This window comes from Zootoca vivipara, chromosome 5 (genome assembly GCF_965207765.1).
Source record: "Zootoca vivipara chromosome 5, rZooViv2.hap1.1, whole genome shotgun sequence".
Classification (NCBI taxonomy): Eukaryota; Metazoa; Chordata; class Lepidosauria; order Squamata; family Lacertidae; genus Zootoca; species Zootoca vivipara.
In genome coordinates this window covers 70,398,927-70,421,958 of record NC_142588.1, presented here as the reverse complement: position 1 = coordinate 70,421,958, position 23,032 = coordinate 70,398,927, and the positions used below count along the sequence as shown (strand labels likewise).

The window sequence follows — 23,032 nt, the reverse complement described above, 5'->3', positions numbered from 1 at the left end:
ATCATGCCTAATAACCATCAATAGACCTCTTCTTTATCTTCTGAGCTAAGTGCATGTAAGATTTGGCAGCTCTCTCTCTCTCTCTCTCTCTCTCTCTCTCTCTCTCTCTCTCTCTCTCTCTCTCTCTCACACACACACACACACACACACACACACACACACACACCCTGCCAGCAGTGCTTCTTGTACCTGTATAGGATTTCTGTTTGTTGTAGCAAAAGCAGTAAAATATTCTTCCACCAGGTTGAAGTTCAACACATTTATTGTGGCATGATCCTTCACTGAAAAAAGTCTATTTTAGCGGATACATCTGATAAAGTAAGGATCTTCCATTTATTCTCAAAACTATAAACCTTTAAATTGTGTCTGGTGACAAGCTCTCTCTTCCAAACCCAAGAGCATTTATGAATACCAGTGAATGTTATGGAAGCAGGAACCCTATAGCCGTTCCTCAACTAATGTGGCAGGCAAATCCATTCTTTTACTGCTCCCATTCCTGGTGTGCTGATACAGTACATAAAGGTGTGTTGTGCAAAGCAAAGCTACAGTATGTAACCCAATATGCTTCTAAAAGCACAGTTTAGTAATGACCTCATGCTTCATTTATAACCAACAGCACTAAACTAGTTTACTATGGGCAAACAACAACGCCTGAGAAAGTGGCTCACTTACTGATACAAATTCTTCGAAGTTGATTTTGCCATCCTTGTTGTTATCAGCCACTGCTATAATTTTTTCTACAATTTCCCTGACCTTATAGCCAGGCAAGGGAAGGCTTGCTTCTTTGAAAAGATCCTGAAGTTCGTAATCACTGACATATCCACTGTTATCAATATCTGTAAAGATAAAATATCATACCTGAGGAATCACTTCTCCTCACATGAACCCACCCAGAACCTGCATTCATCATTCGAGGCCCTTCGTTGGGTGCCTCCTCCAAGGGGAGCTGCAGAACATGAGAACAGGCCTTTCCAGGGCGCAACATACAAGAATTTTTTTTCAATGTGCTGTTTTGTATAAGTCAGGTATATTGGGAAACTTGTATCTCAAATCTAAAAAAAATGGCTGTGAATATAATGGATCTCAGGGAGGCATCCCCAAACTGCAGCCCTCCATATGTTTTGGCCTACAACTCCCATGATCCCTAGCTAACAGGACCAGTGGTCAGGGATGATGGGAACTGTAGTCCAAAACATCTGGAGGGCCGAAGTTTGGGGATGCCTGATCAGGCTTCTGGAACTTGTAGAAGGCGCTACCTTATTTTTGGGTGACCCTGTTTTTATTCCAGACTGACAGCAAACTCAGGTGGCTGAGTGCCTACTAGAGAGAATGGCAGCCCTTTTTCAACCGTCAACTAAAAATGGAGAAAAAAGCCAAAGTTGCTGCCAGCTTCCTCACTCCTGCCTAGCTGTATCTTGAGATACTTACGCCTTCCTATATTGACAATGGACAGCTAACTGTTTTTGTAAAGCAATGAATGTTATACTCTTTCTGGGTACCCAATGTTGCCTTATTCCAATTCTCCAAGCTCAATTTTCACCGAAGTATAAATTTTCAGAGGCTATTTAAAAAAAGAACACAGCATGCTTGTTGTCTGCAAGCCTTGTGGAGAATGACTAAAGGGAACCTAAAGAAGCCAGAACGTTTCTGAAACCATTTCAGAAAGCTGAGCCCTAAAGGTGTACGAAGGAGAAGAGCAACAATTTATAGCCTCAGCTAAGCATGCTATTGATTTTTCCTTTTTTTCAAGTGACAAAATTATCATAACCTTTAGCTGCAGAGGTATTTATTAACAGTAGCCTCTACAAAATAAGCAAGTATCACAAAGTACAGTTCTCTTGAACTACAAATGAAGAGCAATATGAGGAAGGAAGGGAAGCCTAAAAGATTAATCCATAGACCTTCAATTGCTTCAAAATATTAGTTTACATTCTATTATAAATATTGATGGGAACTGCGGTCTTTGAAGTGAAGCTGGATATAATCAGGATTATTATTCGCAAGAAAAAGCAGTGAATTGGGTTGGATCTGAAGGTTCCCTTCCACTGATGGAAGGTGTCCTTCCATTGGAGAATGAGAACCTAATCCAAATTGGCATATTTCAAATAAATGTTGTAGTAATGTTTTGTTTTGTTTTAATTCCTCATAAAAATATAGCACTGTTATGCATTCAAAATCTGCCCCCCCTTTTTTTTAAAGAAAGAGAAAGGATATTTCTTCCCCTCCCCTTTGGCATGCGTAGCTAGCACATTCAAATGCTTAAATTTCCTCATACTTATATCCTTCCCTTTCTCCCAATGAAATCACAGAACAGATTGTAATATGGAGTATGACATACATGGCACAATAAAAAGTAAAAACTCACATAATAACAACGTTATACAAAGTGGTAGCAGCAGCAAAAAGGCAGATTACATGCCAAAGGCCCAGGTAAACAAGGTTTACACCTTGTGCCTAAATGCAGCCAACATGGGGCAACAATTTAATCTCATTTGGGAATGAGTTCCATAGCTGCAGTCACCACAATGAATGGCCTGTTGTGGAAACTGCCACAAATACAGGAATCACTCATAAATAATCACAAATGTCTTTAAACTAAAGGGACAGAGACAACCTATTAAACACTCAGGGGGGGACTATGGCATGCTTCTTTAAATGGCAATCTGTTTGCCCATCCCAGAACAGGACAGTTCAAAGGGCCTGCAAAAGTTCTGCACACATACCTATTTTACTGAATGCTTCTTTTAGTTCCTCCAGTTCCTCACGAGAAATTGTTGTTATGTTATTCTCCATCTCTTGATCTCCAGTTGTTCTCAGTTCTTTATTCCTAAGGATAATCAACAATGCATGTAACTGTATAGAAAGAACGACACGAGCAAATGAGCAATGGAACTGTGCAGTAAGATTATTCTGTAATTAATATTATATCAATTAGTATTTCCAACCTATGCTATTTTGAGTACTTAGACACCACCAGCAAACCAGTGCCAGTACCTGCTTCATTCCCATAGTTCTCACCATGCAGATACAACTTTATCAATAACAATAGCTGGCCCAATGAATGTCTCCTGAATGATGACAGACGCAGTGGTGTAGTGGCAATTTCACAGTGCAGGAGCTCATCATGACAGCCCCCATAGCCATGACCCCACAGACAGTCCAAAAAAACAGGGAAGGGTCATGGCTCAGTGGAACAGCTTCTGTCTTACATGCAGAAGGCCCCAGATTCAGTCTCTAGCATGTCCAGGTAGGACCAGGGATGTTCCCTACCTGAAGCCCTAGAGAGCCTCTGCCAGTTAGTGTAGACAATAATATGCTGGATAGACCAGTGGTCTGACTCAACATAAAGAAGCTTCCTGAAAAATGCAGCAACTGTGCTGATCCAATATATATTACACCACTCCCAGGAGCAGCACTAAATTGCAGCTGAGTTACAGAATAGTAAGTTGGCAAAGAGCCATACAGCGATTAGCACGTTGGACTTTGGGCTTGGGAGCCTGGGCTCACACCCATGAATAGCCATAATGTTCACAGTCGCACCTTAGGCTAGTCACTGACTCAACCAAGCCTATCCTAGGGTTACTATGAGAACGGGTGGCGCTGTGGTCTAAACCACTGAGCATCTTGGGCTTGCTGATCAGAAGGTTGACAGTTTGAATTCTTGCAATGAAGTGAGCTCCCATTGCTCTGTCGCAGCTCCTGCCAACCTAGTAGTTCTAAAGCACACCAGTACAAGTAGGTAAACGGCATTTCCATGCGCTCTGGCTTCCACCACAGTGCTCCGTTGCACCAGAAGCAGTTTAGTCATGCTGGCCATATGACCCGGAAAGCTGTCTGTGGACAAACACCGGCTCCCTTGGCCTGGAAGCGAGATGAGCGCCGCAACCCCACAGTCGCCTTTGACTGGACTTAACTGTCCAGGGATCCTTTACCTTATGAGAATAAAGTGGGGTAACCCACACTCAAGTGTGCCAATATGACCTCAAAAAGAATATAAGAAGAGCCTGCTGGATCAGGCCAGTGTCCTATTCTCTCAGAGGTCAACCAGATGCTGTAGGAAGCCCACAAGTAGGACATGGGCACAACAGCACTCTCTCATTGGCAGTTCCCAGCAACTGGGATTCAGAAACGTACTGCTTCTGACAGAAGAGGTGGAAAACATCCATCATACTTAGCAGCCAATGAGAGCCTGGTCCTCCTTATTCTCTCTTAAAGCCATCCAGGTTGATGGCCATTGCTGCCTCTTGCAGGAGTGAATGCCAATTTAACTACACGCTATATAGGAAAGGGACAGAAGTTTTTCTCAATTGACTTTCACCGTACCAGGCATAATTTCCATCATGAATGATGAGCAAGATAAAGATGTGTATGTTAAACTGCAAAGTAGTGCACAGTCTGCTATTTCATATGCTGGTGAAGCTCATTACAAACCGACTACGAGAAAACAATCTGTATTTTCCAACATATATTTTAATATCAAGGACAGACACTTTTGTGTCTTCTTAAAATAGTGCAAGAAAGGCTTTTGCCAAGTAAATGAATGTATACAGCAGATGGTGTAAAATCAGGGTCGGTGACTACGGCAACATGTCCTTGAAACAATAATGGTGCATAAACGGCAGATTTATTCCAGACTCTCCCACATATAACTCCACTTTATTAGTTTCTTTGCAATGCTTACCCAATGTTTTTGAATTATTGCCACCAAGAGGGGCACTCTTGCACTATTGTACAACCAAGGCAGGAGTGGGGGGGGGGGAAGAGACCTGGGACTTTTGTGGTATGAAAAATTACAGGATTTCAGCAGGAAGTTAAAGGACCTTTGCTGATGGAAAACAAGACAGCATGACTGCCCCAAAACTCCAACAGTATTAAAAGCAGGATCACATATAACTGCCCCAATCCTACTGTATCAGCCATTTATGGTGTGTTTTTTTAAAGCATTTTAAAGCATTTATGCAATTAATCACATCTAGCCTGGCCCTTAACTGCAAAAAGCTACGGGACAGAAAGATTAGTTCTAGGATGCTTTGGGAGCTTTTATTGCAAGAAAAAACTGGACATACCACTGGCAGTGATGCTTTATGTACACAATGGGGTGGAGGAGAAAGTACAGGCAAGCTGCATAATATGAACCAATAGTTGCCTCCCAACAATATTATTCTTTTCCTTCCCTTTATGCAAACAAAACAAAACTAGTAACACATGGCTCATTGTCTACCACAGATGCCAAACTGAACACGAACGGTGAATGGCGTTGATAATGATCTCAATCAGTTTATCTATAGCAGGGATGTCCAAAGTCCATTTTGGGGGCCCAATCTGGCCCGCCAGTCGATCAAATCCAGCCCCCGTGGCAGTATATGTCCTGGGGTAAAATTCTATGAAAAGCTCAGCAACTCCGATCCTAAAAAAAGGTCAACAACTTCAATCCCCCCCAAAAGCTCAACAACTTTGGATGGCCTTCATGCATGTTCACTTCATCAAATCTGGTCCTCTTTGGAAAAAGTTTGGGCACCCCTGATCTATAGAAAAACAAAACAAAACAACCACCAGGGTAATTTAATTGTTAAAGTTGTGATTAGAGGCCCTTTTTCAGATGACCCAACACTGAACTTTAGGCAGGTAGCGACTGGGGAAAGGGCTTTTTTGTGGTGGTACCCCTAATTCTGGCCTGTTCTCCTCAAAACTGTTCCTTGGGCACCCAGCTTGAGGAACTTTAGCTGGCAGACTAAAACTTTTCTGTTTGTCTAGGCCTCAGATGCCCAAAATGGCGCCTGTGGGCTGCAAGGCACCCTCTGACATCCCGCTTGGTACCCAAGGCCCACCTGCCCCTCCTGTTTTTGCTTTTTTAAAAGATTGAGGAGGTTTATGGGGTTGTTTGGTTGAGCAGCTTGCCTTCTCCCCCCCCCCCCCGTATTCTTTTGGGGAGTGTGTGCAAATGTTAGTAAGCATTATACAGGTAACAATCCAAACAGCAAATATCATGTTTTGTCTAAATAATATTAGAGCTATTTGTAACAATTTATAAACAATTATCATATAACACTATGCTCTGATCTAACATACATTTTATTGGGATTAAAAATACATTTTCTAGAAATCACATCTTGGGGGAGTTGTGAATTTTCTGTCCAGTCTATTTTGCTACTTATACTAAAATGATTCAAGGTGGGATCTGGAGAAAGAAAGAAATGAAAAGGGGGAGGGGGGACAGAAGTTGCAATCCTATGCATTTCCACTTGGAAGTAAATCCTATTGAATTTATTGGACCTTCTGAACAAACATTCTTGAGATTGTGGGTGTTTCCTGAATGGGCAATAAACCTGGCTGCAGGAGTAGGGTTCTCAGTAAGCGCTCTGCAGTTTGCATGTGAAAAGCAGCAATACGGCAGTTGGGACAGGCGGGGAGAGAGAAAGTGAATGCAGAGGGACAGAAAAAACTGCAAGTTGGTGGGAAGTGGAGTATTTTGAAGTGCTGGGCATCCTTCTGGGGATCTGATGCAAGTGAGCAAATCTGCCGGACTCTCTGTGTACCTCAGCTTATCATCTGCTTGTACGTTTGTAAAGAATAACAACATTACAAGATGTTGGTGTTCTTTCCTTCAAAGGAAACTAAACTTAGTGGTGCCTGTGGAATGTCTTGTCAACCCCATGGGTGGAATTCAACAAACTTGCTTGTGCTAACATGAGGATTAGTGTTAGTGCAAGGGGATTTATTCATCTCTGAAAAGCCAGGTGGGCTGAAAACAATACCTTTCCAGCATCTAGTGCTATGGGCAATGCTCACCTGAATTCAGAGAATACAGAGTGAAAACTAGTTCATTTTTTTGCTGCTGTTCACAGAACAATGACCAGGAAATGTGCCATCTCATCCAAAACTTTGATTCTGCAGAATGTACTTTGATAACACTTTGCATAGTTTACGAAGACAAAACACAGCTATCTCTTATGTTTTAAAGATCTATCCAGTGGTACCTCGGTTTATGAACACAATTGGTTCCGGAAGTCTGTTCATAAACTGAAGCGTTCATAAACTGAAGTGAACTTTCCCATTGAAAGTAATGGAAAGTGGATTAATCCGTTCCAGATGGGTCCGCAGCGTTCGTAAACCGAAAATTCGTAAACCCAGGTGTTCGTAAACCAAGGTTCCACTGTACTCCACTGTAATTGTCCAAAGACATATAAATCCATATAAATAAAACTCAAGACAAGCAAAAGAATAAATGTGATTTGCATCCTCTTCTTTGCACGACACTCATCATCTGTAGTGGCTACATTTTAAACATGCTTGTGAGAAAGTTCCATTACAATTGTGCCTCCTGTAAGAAAAACTTGGTGGAATACCACTCACTGGCTTTAAACTCCCAGGTCCATTTCCACAGTCATAAAAAACTCAGTCCAGAGCAGGCCCAGCATTTTAATGGGTTATCACAAACTAGTTCTTAACTTTCAACATCAGCCTCTCTTGACTTACATCAGATCTGAGTCTTAAAAGAAGCCACTATTTATTACCCTCAATCTTTAAAACAAAATTTGAAGGATATTCATTGTTTAAAAAACAAACTGAAAATGTTGGGTGGGCTGGGATAATAAAGCCGATATTAAAAGGGGGAGGGGAGAGAGAAAGTTTACAAACTAGAGACAGTTCAAACACGCAATTATAATTGGCAAAGCTGGTTTAGCAACCAGATTTTCTAGCTCACATTTTAATGGGCACGAGCAGCCAAAATTTAGGACAGCTTTCTCATAGCAACATATTTCAAACAGATAGAAAGCATAGTTTTAGATTATTCCATATCTGTGACAATGTGACTACACTTCTCTCACTGGTGCTACATTCTGATAAAGTTCCATATTTGAAAGCCACATTCTATATAAAATTATGTCCAGTTTGTAGATTTTGAGCTCCTGAAAATACTGGCTCCACAAGTCGGTGAAGCTGCAAGTATAATCAGTTCAGTCCTCGCCAAAGCAGGACTAGGCCATACACGCTAATGCTAAAGATTAGCACAGCAGATCAAGATACAGAGCCATTGACTATGCTATTTAGTCTCTCATTAGTGAAATCTAAAAGAGAATTCTCAAACACAGATTTGCACTATTACTGCCAAATCTCACTGTGTCGGGGTGTGGGGTGTGGTGTGTGGGTGGGTGTGGGTGTTTCCTTCACACCATGTTTTAAGAAAGTCATCAATGACTATTTCATGAGCGGTAGGTTACTTTCACAACTAAAAATAGAAGTCAGTGCCCTTGGATACAAAGGATAACTCGCCTGACTGCAGGAGTTGGGGGAAGCTAGCCAGAAGTATAAAAGTTAAGCACCTGTGTGAGTTTAGCAACAGGACAAGGAGGCAAGGGAGGTCAACCTTCCCCCTTCATTTTTGTTCTTACAAAGCCCTGCTTCCTACATGAACAGACCCAGCAAACAAACAGTAGATACAAAGGCTATGGATGGGTGAATGTGTCAGTTTCGTTTTATCTCATTTTCTCACTCTTCCAGCCTTCAGTTCAGTTCTCCACATTTCCACATCCATTTGTTGTTGTTTTTTAAAAATCCTTGTGAAAATTCATCAGCATTTTCCCAAAAATACACCTATTGTATTTTGCAAAGCAATTCCCCCCAAAAAATGCATTTCTGTATGTTTTTTCGCTAATACTGTATATGCATTTATATGTACACGCTACCCTAGTACAGTGGTACCTCGACTTACGAAGGCGATCCGTTCTGCGGCACTCTTCATAAGTCGAATTCTTCGGTTGTCAAAGTGCCTGTTTTGCGCATGTGCGAAGCGCGATTTTGCACTTCTGCGCATGCACCGACCGCGCGCGCCACTTCTGCACAGGCGCAGAATTCATGCGCGGCGAAAAGACTTCCGGGTTTGCCGACTTCAGAAGTAGAGTCATACGGATGTCGAGGTACCACTGTATATGCACTGTATACCTCCGGCGGGAAGGTAAACGGCGTTTACATGTGCTGCTCTGGTTCGCCAGAAGTGGCTTTGTCATGCTGGCCACATGACCTGGAAGCTGTACGCCAGCTCCCTCGGCAAATAATGCAAGATGAGCGCCGCAACCGGACCTAATGGTCAGGGGTCCCTTTACCTTTAAGGACATAATAGCAGCCTCTCTGGATCAGGCCAAAGGCCCATCTACTCCATCCTGTTCTCACAGTGGCCAACCAAATGCCTATGGTCCCACTTGTGTTTACCAGCAACTGGTATTGAGAGGCATACCGGTATTGTGGATTCAGGGGAAAACATTATAACACAGTCCACATTTGCACTGCCACTAATATTTTGGTTCCATCTTCTTACCGGTGCAGTGTTTGTTTGTATGGCTCAGTACAAATGTCAGCATTTGGTCTCCCTGATTTTGCTAAATGACTGAGAGGAACTCGGCTAATTCATAGATCCATATAAACCCCTAACAAGTCAAGACTGGAGCATGTATGTTGCCTCCTCAAAAGAGCATTGCGTGGTCAGGCGGAGTCCCCCCAAAGCCCCCAGGCAGCCCCCCGAGCGGAATGATGACACAAGACCACGTTCTACGGGATTAAAATTGGCCACAACTTTATTAAGAATTTGGATGTAGGGAGACCTTGGCTCAGGCATTGGGCGTATATCCTTCCCAGCCCCCCAGCCGGGGATCTGGGTAATTTCAGGGTTATCCAGCTTGTGTGGGGGTTGGGCTAGCTCTGGAGAACATATGTTCAAGCAGATAGCCCGCCCCCCTTCGATCGCAGCTGCTGGAGAGAAGGGCAATGACAGCCTATTGCGTATGGTCAATGCCTCCCCCTTAGCCCCATTTACAGGAACCCTGTTATTGCCGCCGCTATTTATGTAGATGACTAAAGGATTCCGCCCAAGGCCTGCATCCGCCAAAGTTGTGATGAATTGCTACGGGAAAGGCGAAACCTGCCAATGCAGGGAAAATTCCTTTCTAGCCCTTCAACAGCAGCCTTGTCGTAGCAGTGCCTGCGTGCGTGTACACCTGTGGAAGAAAATAACCTGTAATGCAATCATTAATTATTTTTTTATTTTTGGGAGTGGAGGGTGGGAAAGCTTCTGGAGCCGTCGACCGCTTCCCAGGAATGACTCTGCTTCAGCCGTGTTCAAGGTAAGGTTACCTCCTCCTACCTGGCCAATCCCTCCGGCAACGCCTTCCCGAGCTGGATTGGACAGGTAACTGTGTGGGCGGAGATCACCAGTATCCAGCCCGGGAAGGCAGTGCCGGCCTCCGAACTTCCAGGGCTGCCCCAGGGATCCCAGAGGGCTGTGCGCAACCGCGCAAAATGCGCCTCCCCTTTTATGTGGGGAACGCTCATTGTGCTTGAGGCAATAATAAAACTCTGTGGTGTTTGTTCTTCGATTGTCTTTTTCTACACACAGGTTATCTCACTTGGGGTGCAATTCACAGAGAAGTAAACATACAAATGTGTACATGCACCATCAATTTTTAGTAAATCCAACTTTGATTAAAATTAAGCATATAACATTCTAGCCACTACACATGTGTGTGGAAGGAAAAGTGATCACTTGACAATAGCTACCTACCCCTTCACTCCTCCCCTTAAGCATTGTGCCTCAAGTATTCATACATAAAACAGTCACCCAAATTCATCAATAGTATCAGTTTCACAGTTTGCTTAGCCTGCATGATTGAAAAGGATCTTAGCACACATGTGCTTTGTATTGTATTCCGCTTCAGTAAGAAAACACTACAATAGAAAAACTGGATGCTATGGAACAGGCAGCATTAAGATAACATTTTCTCTGAAATACTACAGCAAGCAGAGCTAGCAGCAGCACCAATATATGCCAGGTTGTCTAAAAAAATGCCATTATAAGGACTTCTTTTTTTGTTGCTGGAGTTTGCTTGACAGCCTTCTGAGATATAGTATTGTATGTCTTTCCCTGGGCGGTTATTATATCCTGATGGTGGGATATAAATAGCTGCAATTGCAACATTAGGTTTTTTTCAGTCAGAAAAGTTAGAGCCTTATTTATTTATATGTATATAGGCTGCTTTTTCACCTGAAAGTCTTCAAAGGGGCTAGACAACCATGAAAATTTGATCCACTAAAAACACAGAGAAGCAGAACAGAATACCGTAGCAGTAAAACCACTACTAAGGAGCCGGGAGGTGGTGGTGGTGGGATACTTTAAGGAATCATCTGATCATTTTAACAGACAGGTGGGCTCATAAAACCCTAAAAGGAGTGCCCCACTTCTCTTAAACCAACATCTGCTTCCTCCCCCACAATCCTTCAGGTCCAGCTGGGGAGATCTGCCCCTCCACAGGGCTAACTATGACAATCCACAGAAATATGAGAAGAATAAGCATTTGGTCTGGCAAACAAGTAGGATGGCCACTTAAACAACGCTACCGCAGAAAGAAAAGAAAGATGCATCATTAAAAAGGAAGACAAAAAGAGAGCATAGATTGCATGTGCTAATTTATATCCACAGATGTACTGTAATTTAAATAGAAATAAAATACATCTTAGAGTAGAGGGAAGGCCTGTGACCAGTGTGCCTGCTCAGTCTGGGCTCTTTATGAACACAGACTTTGGGCATTTGTTTCAGCCAAGGCTTGGTCTACATGCGCAGCAAAATGACCAGGCAGAATCCTGAGGCAATGAACCCTATGACTTGTGAGTAGTCATTGTAGAAAGCAGTAGACTTTACTACAAGTAGTATGGGATATAATTTTGAATATTCCCCCATGTTCTGGGGAAAAAATCATTTTAAGTTAAAAAAAAAAATCAAGCAAACTTGGACATGAGGTGGAAACACTCCTTGCTGTGCCAGCTTTCTAATTGCAAATTTATTATTTTTTAAAACAGGGAATATTCAGAAATGTCACCCACCTGAACTGTCACCTTCCCAAACCCCTTTCCCCCTGAGCTTTCATCAACTGGTTTGGTTTCTGTGACAGTCAAAGAAAGTTGTAAGCTTGTGCTTCAAAGTGCAGTGTGGGAATAATCCAGATGTTGTTTGACTACAGCTCCCATCATCCCTGACCACTGGCCATGCTGGCTGGGATGATGCGAGTTGTAGTCCAGTAACACTCAGGCCGCAAAGGGGGTGACCCAGGGAAAGTACCAAGGTCCAGACAGAGAAGCCTGATGTGCTACTATCAGCATAGCTGCCAAGTCCGGGTCGTAAAGATCTGGGATCGGCAGCGCGCGCATGACTGGAAGTTGCGTGACGCAACTTCCGGTGGCGCTTCGCCCTTCTATGGGCACCAGAAAAAGGCGGCGCCAGCGCCAGAAGTCGCTTCCGCACATGACCGGAAACACGTAAAAGCGACTTCCGGCGCCGCCATTTTCTGATGCCCATAGAAGGGCGAAGCACCACCGGAAGTCGCGTCACGCAACTTCTGGTCATGCGCGGAAGCGACTTCCGGCGCCGGCGTCGCCATTTTCTGGTGCCCATAGAAGGGCAAAGCGGCACCAGAAAAATGGCCGCCGGGAAGAAGCGAATTTAAGGGAGAATGCCGGGATTTATCACCAAACGGGAGACCGCCGGGAAACGGTAAGAAAAAAGGGGTTTTCCCGGCGGATGCGGGATACTTGGCAGCTATGTACTATCAGCCTCCCAGACCTGTGGTTCTAAACCTTGGTTTACAGTGTCAAACTCAGACTAGGAGACTCAAATCTCTACACAGTCACGTCAGGGGCCAGTCACTATCTCAGCATAACTGACCTCAGGGTTCCTGCGAAGATACAAATGGCAGTGGAAGCATGCCTACCACTTGGAGGCTCCTTATTTGAAGAAATAAAAATATAAATCCAATAAATAATAGTAGTAATGATTCTAGAACTTTTTTGCTCACTTTCTGTGCGACTGCAGGTTACATTTGCAGCAACATCACCTGCAGAAAGGGAGCAAGTGAGCCAGACACAGGTTTACCACTTCAGTACGGGCTAAGCCTTCAGAGGCCAGAACTCCTGGAGTGAAACTGGGGGCTAATCAGCTATTTTAAGGCCACTCCAGAAGCTAATAATGGAGTGATCAGCATAAATGTACGAAAGGTCCCAGCTTCAGAAGCAAATCTTCTACTCCCAAGTGGAATGAAGTTAATTAGTTATCACAGTGAGCTTCAGGAATTTGTATTATTGAGATATCTGAAAGACATTAACAACGGTATTTATTACAGGGGAATATGGCCTTCTGTTACCCTGCTAATTCCTGGCACAACTCTACATGGTTCAAAAGATTATTAGATTAGATGACTAAGATACTATACTACAACCAAGACAGGATTTTCCGTCATGGAAAGACTTTCCGCCCACAGTATTGATGTTATACCTAGATATATTTGTCTGCAAGAGAATGTAATCAACATGGCAAGAATTATTAAATTAGGGTACCATTTCCACTTCTGTCATTTTCTTAACAATAATAAAATAACAGTTTCAAGACCAGAAAATTATTTTAGTTAAGTATTTAAAATTTGAAAAGAGCTGGATAAAGCATTTTATTAGAGATCCTCAAAGCCCTTTAATGTTTGCAAAATATTGTGTTTGTTAGTTCTAGGGAAAATTGCTATAAAAGGAGAATTCCCTGGATGTCGAGATCCAGGTTGGGGGCAAGTACTCTTTGGTGAGAAAACCCCAACAGAGATTTAAAATGGCAAAATATGCAGCAAAGTAAAGTGTGGAAAGATATGCTATTAGATCTTCCAAAATTTCCCATAGTCCCCATAGGAAAACAAACACACACCCTCTTTGGTAAATTAAAGATTGGTTTACTTTAAAACTCTTTGAAGATCCGATCCATATGCTTCAGAAAATTGGCTCAGCCAGTGAAACTTGGCTTAGTTACGAAGTGGTGAACGTTCCTAAATCATTGGTATAGCAGCACAAGAATGGCTTGTGAGAGCCATGCAGCTAAGCTGGAGCAACCAACTTACACCTCTTCCTTCTCAGGTAGACTGGGGTAGAACAAAGCCTTAATTACCTAGTTCCTCCCAAGATGAGGGGAACTGGACATAGCTAAGCCTGACAGGACAGTTTACTTTATGGTATTAACTCCTTCTTGCATCAATTAGACTTTAGCAACTTGGTTATAGGACGCTTACCCTATACACATTTTGTGTACCACTCATAACTCTGAAAAAACACTTGTAACATTCACTGGCCCATTTGCAAGGCTGGGCTGCAACAAGAGCCATTGTCGAGTAGCGGTTAGAGTGTTGGACTAGGGGCCTGGGAGACTGGTTTTAAAATCCAAACTTGACTGTGAGGCTCATTTGGTGTCCTTGGGCCAGTCCCTGCCTCTCAACCTAACCAATCCCACAGCCCTGTTGGAGGGATTAAATGAGGAGGGGGAGAACCACATACACTACCTTGAACTCCTTGGATGAAAAGCTGGGATAAATGCAATAAATAAATAAATAAATAAACAAATTAACAAATTAAAGAATTACTGATATGGTAACTGTGGTAACACTACATGTGAATGGGCTGATCACACATGTCAAAGGTATTTGTATGTGCCGGGCATCGGTAGTGCAGCTGGAAATTTTTAGACCGTGGGCTTAATGGTCTGCTGTTACACTGGCCCTTACATGAAAAAGCTACAGAGAGATGACAAGTGAACAACTTTTGCCACATTAAGGGGAACTCGTTTTAAAGGTCCTAGCCACTAGCCACACATTTCTGATCATTCATTCATAAAATACTGTAGGGGAATGCAACACTCCTTCCTTTGGTTCCCTTATCTCTAAATGTTGCACACTTTGCTGTAACATGGGAGACTGTTCTCTTCACAAAAGGATGAGTCTTCAAATTCTATTCTGCAATCCCCTGCTAGCAGAGACAAGGAGAACCACAGAAATAGTGCACTCAGCCCTCTTGGGGATGCGGGACCTCATGTTACTCTCTCTCTCTCTCTCTCTCTCTCTTGACCTACTTTGGGAAACAACAGTAGCGGCATTGACAGGCTGTGATCAAGAAACTGCCATAGGGAGTACACGGAGGGATCGTAGTGGGGAAGTAGATGTAACAGATACAAAAGAGACGGGGAGGGTGGAAACATCTGTGGTTCATAATAGAGCATGAAGCTTCTAGCAAGGAAATGTGTCTATAAATGTAAAGCTATTAGGAAAATTACAGGCTAACATTTCTAAACAGAGTGATTTTGGTGAAGAACACATTTGGCAGCAAAATTAAAGGATTCCAGAAGCAGTGATAAAATAAAATAAAAAAGCTTGGAATAAAGGGAAAGGATGCTAATGACAGGGGGAAGAAAGAGTGCGCAAAAGCAATCCAAAGCGGTTTGCACGTTCAAGTAGAAATTACACATTGAACACACATAATAACGTGAACTGAAGGGCAGCGAGCCAAAATTTGAATTTATTTTTAAAGGACTGAATTACTCAGCAGTTCATATATAATTGTACTGATGTCAGCACATCTGAAAACTTTCCAATGTGTACTGTGGCTTCTTTTCGGTTGAAAAAGCCTTTCACACTTGTGTTACAGTCTTAAAAGTAGTTGAATGCCACTCCTCAAAATTACTTGCCTTGTTACAGAAATTGCTTATGAGTCTTGTCTGTAATTGCACTCTCTCAAAGAAAAAAAGATTGTACTCGTCTTGAAAATTATCAATTCTTTATCAAAACCACTTAACGGTGTACCCACACTTTAATCTGAACCGCAACTCTATAGGACTCAGGCCCAGAACCCTTTTCCAATACTGGGGCTCACACTAAGACAGTGTAGGCACTCTGAGCATACACAAAGGACATTCTAAGCCAGACTGTTATTTGGCACAGCAGTAGCTTATTTTAGCAGCATCACTGAAGCAGCCTGTGATATTAGTGGGAGTCCTCAGAATCTGTTATAACCAAGTACACATATAGAATCCAGTGCTTCCACATCTTGCCTCCAGGCTATGATTTATTGATTTATATATTACATTTATATCCCACCTTGCCTCCAAGGAGCTCAAGGTAATGTACATAGTTCTCCTCCTCCTCCTCATTTTATCCTCACACAACCCTGTGAAATAAGTTAGGCTGAGAGTGAGTGAGTGGTCCAAGATCATAACAGTGAGATCATACAAGATCCTAGCTCAACATTCCCAACTATTGCACCGCAAGTGTGAACTCTGGCACTTCTTATTTTCCAGACTAAGTGGTGCTTGACCCTTATATCATTCTGCTGTACTAAAGCCTACCTCTTGGATCCTGAAGAGTCACCAATATTCTTTATCCTACCCTTCTCCCATGGAGCTCAGGACAGTGTACATTCTTCTTTCCCAGCACCACCAGTTTTAATTCTCTCAACAATCCTGCAAGAATGAATCCACCAAGAGATAAGCCCACTTCAGAAGCGACCTACCACAAGTTCCAAGAACAAGTGGAGGGAGGAGCAGGGTCATGCCTGATGGACATCCTGTTGGCTCCATCCACAGACCTCTTTATTTGTTGGGTGGGGGGGACCTACCTGCATTTGGTTGAATGCATATAGACTCCTCCACATGACTGGGAACCCAACAGAAGCAGGCATTCTCCCTACTGCATGTATCCCTGGAATTCATGGGATAACTTCTGAAGGGGACTATAGTGACCGGCTCAGTGTAACTCAGCGAGTTTAATGAATGGGGCTTCAAAGCTGGGTTATCCTCAGCAGAGTCTGGCACTCTAACCTCACCACCACACCACCATATTTGTCAGTTCATCTCTCAAGTATCTGTACTACAAACTTATATTTAGTTTAGGGTGTTTCCAAACTGGTGTTTATTCTGGGTCCTTCCCCCCCCCCCAGTGTACCACATCATTGGCATCAAAATCAAGTACAGTATATTAAAAAAGCATCTTGACAACTACCTGTTTGCAATATCTGAATGTCCCAGTTGCAATATAAAGCACCCATGGTACCATCAAATATGACATCCTTAAGAGCCTGCAATTCTAGTCACAGATACTTGGGAATAAGTTTGATTGAATTCAGTGAGACTTCCAAGCAGCGGGTAAAGTACTGAAAAAAATCTGTTACAGATCTTTACTGCCTCCCCCATTCTCTATCCTCACACAGAATTACAGGTATCAGAGTCTTCTGGGAAGAGGGAATGGAAGTAGCTTAAGTTGATTGTATAAATATGCCCTTGGAATTAATTGGAACAGCTCAAGTTAAAACCAGAAACAGCTTGTGACACAAAATGTAGCATTCGGGTATATACAACCTTTTTGTTAAACAGATATCAAGGTTATTGCATTATTATAGTTACTGCCCAATATACAAAGCTATTAAGTAGGTAAATTAATTTTGAAAGACTGACATTGGCAGTAGAACAGATTAATCTGGCCTGCACTTATGGCTAGTAATAGTAAATATATCTGGTTAAGGTTCCGTAGGTTGTCCTCCATCACACAAGTTTAAATATTGCAGAGACTTCATGCATCCATAAAGCCTTCTTACGTCTTACTGACAGCATCTTCCTCATTCTATTTAATTTTAGTAAAATGTATAAGGTCAGAATTCCTCACAGTTAAAGAAGAACAAGTAGGAAACAATGTGGCAATTTTCAGCAGTATTAAACAGGCATATTATTGTAAAAAGGATGGTCACTATTGTCCAAACGGATCGATAAGGATCAAAAGTGAACTAATGCTCAAATAGAGTGGTGAGCAATTACGTAACTCAGAGAGACACTCAAAAACAGAACATGTAAAGCTCACAGAGAAGCCCAGTTTACTAAATATGCACTGCAAATATACAGTACCGTATCACAAGATAAGGGAAGTTTCCTTGCCCTTCCACCCAAAAAGCTTCTCCAGGGAAGCCGGAGAGCACCTCCTGAACATTGTGGCATAGGCTCTGTGGGCAGAGGTCCTCCCTCCCAGGTCCTCCCAGTGATTCTTTCTTCCCCTAGCAGCTCTGCACAGATCTTATCCCACATTGTTCAGGCTCCTGACCCCCAGGGCCCACAAGGCAGCAGTGCGAAGGAATGAATGGAAAATTTTCCTCCCATGAATTTCCTTTTGTTAATTTATCTTCAGATCCAAGCCACTGAATTATATTGTAGAGCTGGAAAGCATCTGGAAAAGAGTAACTACTAAAACGATCAACAGGCTGGAGCAGCCCCCTATTTGGAAAGGCTATAACCTTTGACACATTTTAGTTTAAAACAAAAAAGTTATTGGGGAATGAGCATGATTGTGCTGTGCAAGATTATGTATGTTGTGAAGAAGGTTGATGGCTTTCTCCCTCTCTCAAAATACTAGAACACAGGATCATCAAACGAAGCTGAATGTTGCAAGATTTAGAACAGACAAAAGAAGTACGTACTTCTTTACACTGTGTATAGTTTAACTATGGAATTCCCTTCCACATGTTGTGGTAATGGCCACCAACTAAGACAGCAGTGTTTAGACAGCTTTATCCTCTACAAATTTATCAATGAGAGGTGGATCACTTATTGCAAGCCATTATCAGTATGTGCCTGAGTCTTTGGATGATCATAACCTACATGCATATTCAGGCAGAGATCCTGAGGTAAGTTATTTGCTGGTAAGTTATCAACAATATCTTACTGAGGATGGTAAAATAAGGGAAATTTAGGCCAGATATGCAAGGATGAAATCTTAATTCTATATAAATAATCAATAAGACTGGTATAGACTTCATGCAACTACGGATTCATCTCCTGTTTTCTATTCCATATTTCTATTCCATATTCCATATTTCTTTTTTCTTATCCTTACCTATTCAGCTAAATGGTTGGGCTTACGCTTCGCAACAGGATGAGGCATTCGTGTAATATGATAAATGCTGGACTCCATCTCCCATCAGCCCCAGTCAGCATGACCAATCATCAGACATGATGGGAGTTGCAGTCCAGCAATGTCTGGAGGGCGATAGGCACCCCAGCTAAGCTCTAAACAAACTCCTTTCAGTTCGTCACTGCAAGTTCTAAGTGAAATACTGATTACAGGTTGTTCTGAAAAGATTATATATAAACACACAAGCACAGCACAATACGGTACATAAAGCAGTGCGATCAAAGGTGAGCTACCTAGCCTACTAGGCTGACACTTTAATTGCCATATATGGATGCATTTGGAAGTGATCACACTTGTTATCAAGAACAGCAAAGTACCCAAGAGAATAGACATTTTCTGAACTCTTGGAAACACATGCATCTGCTACTTCTCTTGCATATATATCCATACTTTATTGCTTTAATTGGTCCTTCCTTTAGCATAGATAAAGTAAACTAACCTCCTACATCAAATACTAATAGTATACTGCTGAATGCAGAAAGTGCTAGTTTAACATATGAAGCTGTTGGGAACATTAGAGATTTTTGACATATTGAGTGGTATATAAATGCTTTAAAATTATTAAGCAAACAGACAGTTATTTGGAGATTTTGAGTAAGATTTTGAGTGAGTACAGTTGTCATCTGTAAGCTGATGACAACTAATTTTATTTTTCTGTACCGAGTTAGGCGAGACTGAGCAGGTCTTGGACCAGCGCCTAGATGCTGATGCTCATCCAGGCCACAGCAGCAACTTGAAAGACATAAGACAGAAGCCCTGTGGGCAGGTAGTTCCTAGGTCTGAAGCAACAGGTGCATAGCCTTGATGTGCTCTTAAGAGCCAGGTAGTCATTAGAGGCCCAAGTGGCCTCCAGAGCAAGGACTGCCTTTTACTGTTGCTGGCTGGTTTTCCAGCCACGGCCATTCTGAAGAAGTAGAACCTTACCACAGTGATCCACAAACTGGTAACCTCAAGACTGGACTACTGTAATTTAGTCTATGTGGGATTGCCCTTGACTTTGGTTTGGAAGTTGCAGCAAAGCTTCTCTCTGGAGTGACTTACTGCGAATCTATAACACCAATTCTGAAAGAACTGTACTGGGTGCCTATGTGCTACAAAGCCTGTTTTCAAATACTTGCATTGACTTACAACCCCCTATATAATTTGAGTCTGGGTACCTGAGGGAATGCCTTCTTATGCTAGCCAGGAAGGGGCAAAAGAAAATACCTCTGCAACACCAGCTCCCAGGTGCTGCTATATGAGGGCAGTAGACCTAGCTTCAGAATCCAGCTAATAGAGGATGCCAGTCCAGCCTCTCCCCTAAAACTCCCCATTTTGACAGGTGGGAATACAAATGACAGTAGCTTCTGCTCACTGTTGTACTCTTCACCAGTGGGGCTTCCCCACTGGCAACCAAATTCCCCAACCAGTGGAGCTGGCAGATCTGGATACAGAGACACCCATGCCTCATCCACACACACACACATACACACCCCAGCACAATGAGTCAGAAGTTAGTGTTCTGTAACACAAGAAAATGGGCCCCAGAGTGCCAGTTGCAGTAACAGCTGCAACTAACAATTTCCTTCCTGGCCATGGGCATAGCCAGGATTTGGGGGTGGGGGGCAGACCCACAGTTAGCTATGTATTTTTATTTATGGGGGGGGGGCAACTGCCCCCTGGCTACACCCATGTTCCTGGCTCAAACAAAACTTGTTCTATTTTTCTATATTTTCCCCACCATCAACTTCCATGCCTCCCTAGGAACATCTTCCTTTTGGTTTTGAGAACCAATGCTATCAATTCTCACAATGTGCTGTCAGTCAGCATTCAGAAAGTTAGTTTAGCGTGTTCCTGAACCATATTAGATACGTACCTAAAATTGTTCAGAAAACCACGAGGATATTTGAGAATTTCCAGAATGCATGTGTATTGCTTCCCTCCAGTCTATGGCACTGCATTAATTTTTCATACTCGTCCATTCCTATCTTACACAATAAGCATCAAGATAGATCCTGAGGTTAAGCAGAGCTCATTTCCTCTCCAAAGATCAAACACTGCAGGAAAAGAAAAGTAACATTGCTGCACCTGAAAGTCTGGAAATATCCTAATTCTTTCATATGATCTCAGACACACTTTTGATCTTTGAAAGGATCGAGGAAGGAGGGGAAATTTGTTTTAATTCACTGCTGTAGGTAGATTTTATACAGTACAAGGGTGGGAGAGTCTGGGCGTGGCCAGCTATGGATGAAAAACAATTTGCCAAGAGTTCTCTCAAATGCATCCATCTTATGCCCCTGAGGACAACTGGGCCACAAACACTGCCTTCATCTTGTTTCCAGTATTAAAAGCAGCTCCAGCAACTGAGGAGAATCAGACTCGAGAAGCAGCAATTACGCAGCAAATTGCATTGCAGCTCTGCCTTCATGTAGTAACAGGGACCAACAGCAAACTATTCGGGAAATAATTAAGGGCCATATACTATCTGTGTTACCTTTTCCCCTCAGGAGGTTAAAGTTTGGTTTTAGACAGGCACTTCACAAACACACACACACACACCCAACTGCGCTCTTGTAATATTTCTGCCTGTGAAGAATGAGAGGCAGAGAAAGGAAACGCATTTTCTCTTATCCTATCCTGCCCGTGCAAAGGCACAACACAATCCCAGCCTCCTCTTGCTCTTCAGTTACAACCAGAATATAAAGTTCCACTCGGTTTCGTACATGACCACCTCCCTTGGTAGGAGGGGACAGTTGTTAAAGGGAGAGAGGAGAGCTGCTTTGTAATTCAAAATGTTGCCACCCTTCCTAATACTCCTTAGGCAACACTCTCTACCAGGCCTACTTACTAGACACGGGGGTAGTGCGCCAATTTACAGATGGGGGGGGGCGACCTGAGCTGACAAAGCCCACAAAAGTTTCCACAATCCTAGATAACATAAACCCGGCATTTCTGAGTAGCCGCCCTGTAGTTCTAAGAAAGGAAGGATGCAAAGCCCTCTGCCCTTAGGAGAGACACGGGGGGGGGAGGTACCTGTAAGACACCCGAGGTTCTGCGCTGCTTCCTTTGCCCTCTGCTGCAACGCGCAGTCGGATTTAGCCGCAGCTCCGATTCCAGGCGAGGTTCCTCTAAGCGCCGCAAAGTAGAGAGAACACCTGCAACCGGCCGGCAGTCGCCGCACTTGCTGATTGGCAGCTGTAGCAGTCCATCGCCTTGCGTCCTCGGAGATTGGAGGCGGGCTTGGATCAGTAGAACGCGCTCTCTTGCAAAGGAACTGGGAGGGGATCTGTTGGCTTTGTCGTTATGGGATCAAATTCCAGAGATTATCAGTGTACTTAAAAAAAAAAGAGTGAGTGAGAGAGAGGTAAATTGATTATCGCAGAGTTCCGAACTGGCTACTGAGTGTTTGGTAGGCGATTTCGCACAGGTTCGCCCCCACCCCCCGCAATCCATGAGATTTAAGATGCTAAACAGTAGAATCCCATGCACGTTTACTCAGTGGGATTTACTCTCAAAGAGGCGGGGTTTTTTATAGGATTGCAGCCTAGGGCTACAATTCCTTTTGTACACTTGCTTGGAAGTGGAATTACTAATGAGCCAACATAGATAAGATCCTGCTGCACCACTGATTGCCTCAGTTTTGTTAAATTTATGATGCCTGAAATAAGATTTTTATATAATATTTACTATCTTTTGCTATGTGTCACACAAAGTAAATAGCACTCATGATCCAGAGCATATTTTCCCGCTCAAATCTTTAAACTTTAAACACACATTAAAAGATTCTAGGTTTTCCTGCACCGTATGCTTTTATCTAGTTATGAATTATGATACCCAGGTCCAATGAAAAAAATAAAATATTGAAATACTAAGCATAATTATTTCTAAGTGAGCATGGTTAGGATGTGACTCCTGTCCTCAGCTGTAATCCCATAGGGCATAATGTCTGAATATAGAAAGGAGAACAGCTGAAATCAAACCAAAGTATCATCCCTCTATTTATTTACATCTGCAAAGAAACTGTTTTGAGTTGATTTGTACTAGCACATCGGGGATGATAGTACCAGTATGGTTTTGGGATTATACTAGGACAGGCATAGGCAACCTTGGATCTCCAGATGTTTTGGAACTACAACTCCCATAATCCCTGACCACTGGCCCTGTTAGCTAGGGATCATGGGAGTTGTAGTTCCAAAACATCTGGAGAGCCAAGGTTGCCTATACCTGTACTAGGATGACCAAGGTTCAAATTCCTA

General features: G+C 42.8%; 1 protein-coding gene across 2 annotated transcripts in view; it reads right to left on the bottom strand.

Annotated features, from left to right (window-relative positions):
- Positions 1 to 22,023, bottom strand: part of PLS1 (plastin 1) — a 50,363-nt gene extending 28,340 nt beyond the window's left edge. The window contains exons 1-4 of one of the 2 annotated variants that reach the window (XM_035133119.3): positions 21,810 to 21,999; positions 20,653 to 20,833; positions 2,724 to 2,827; positions 673 to 836 (exon numbers count right to left, since the gene is read on the bottom strand). In XM_035133119.3, coding sequence (XP_034989010.1) covers positions 673 to 836; positions 2,724 to 2,793 — 234 coding nt within the window. In that variant the 5' untranslated portion in view covers positions 2,794 to 2,827; positions 20,653 to 20,833; positions 21,810 to 21,999. Of the gene's footprint in view, positions 1 to 672; positions 837 to 2,723; positions 2,828 to 20,652; positions 20,834 to 21,809 lie in introns of both variants that reach the window. The other variant, XM_035133116.3, reaches the window with a different exon arrangement.
- Between the last annotated feature and the right edge of the window lie 1,009 nt (positions 22,024 to 23,032).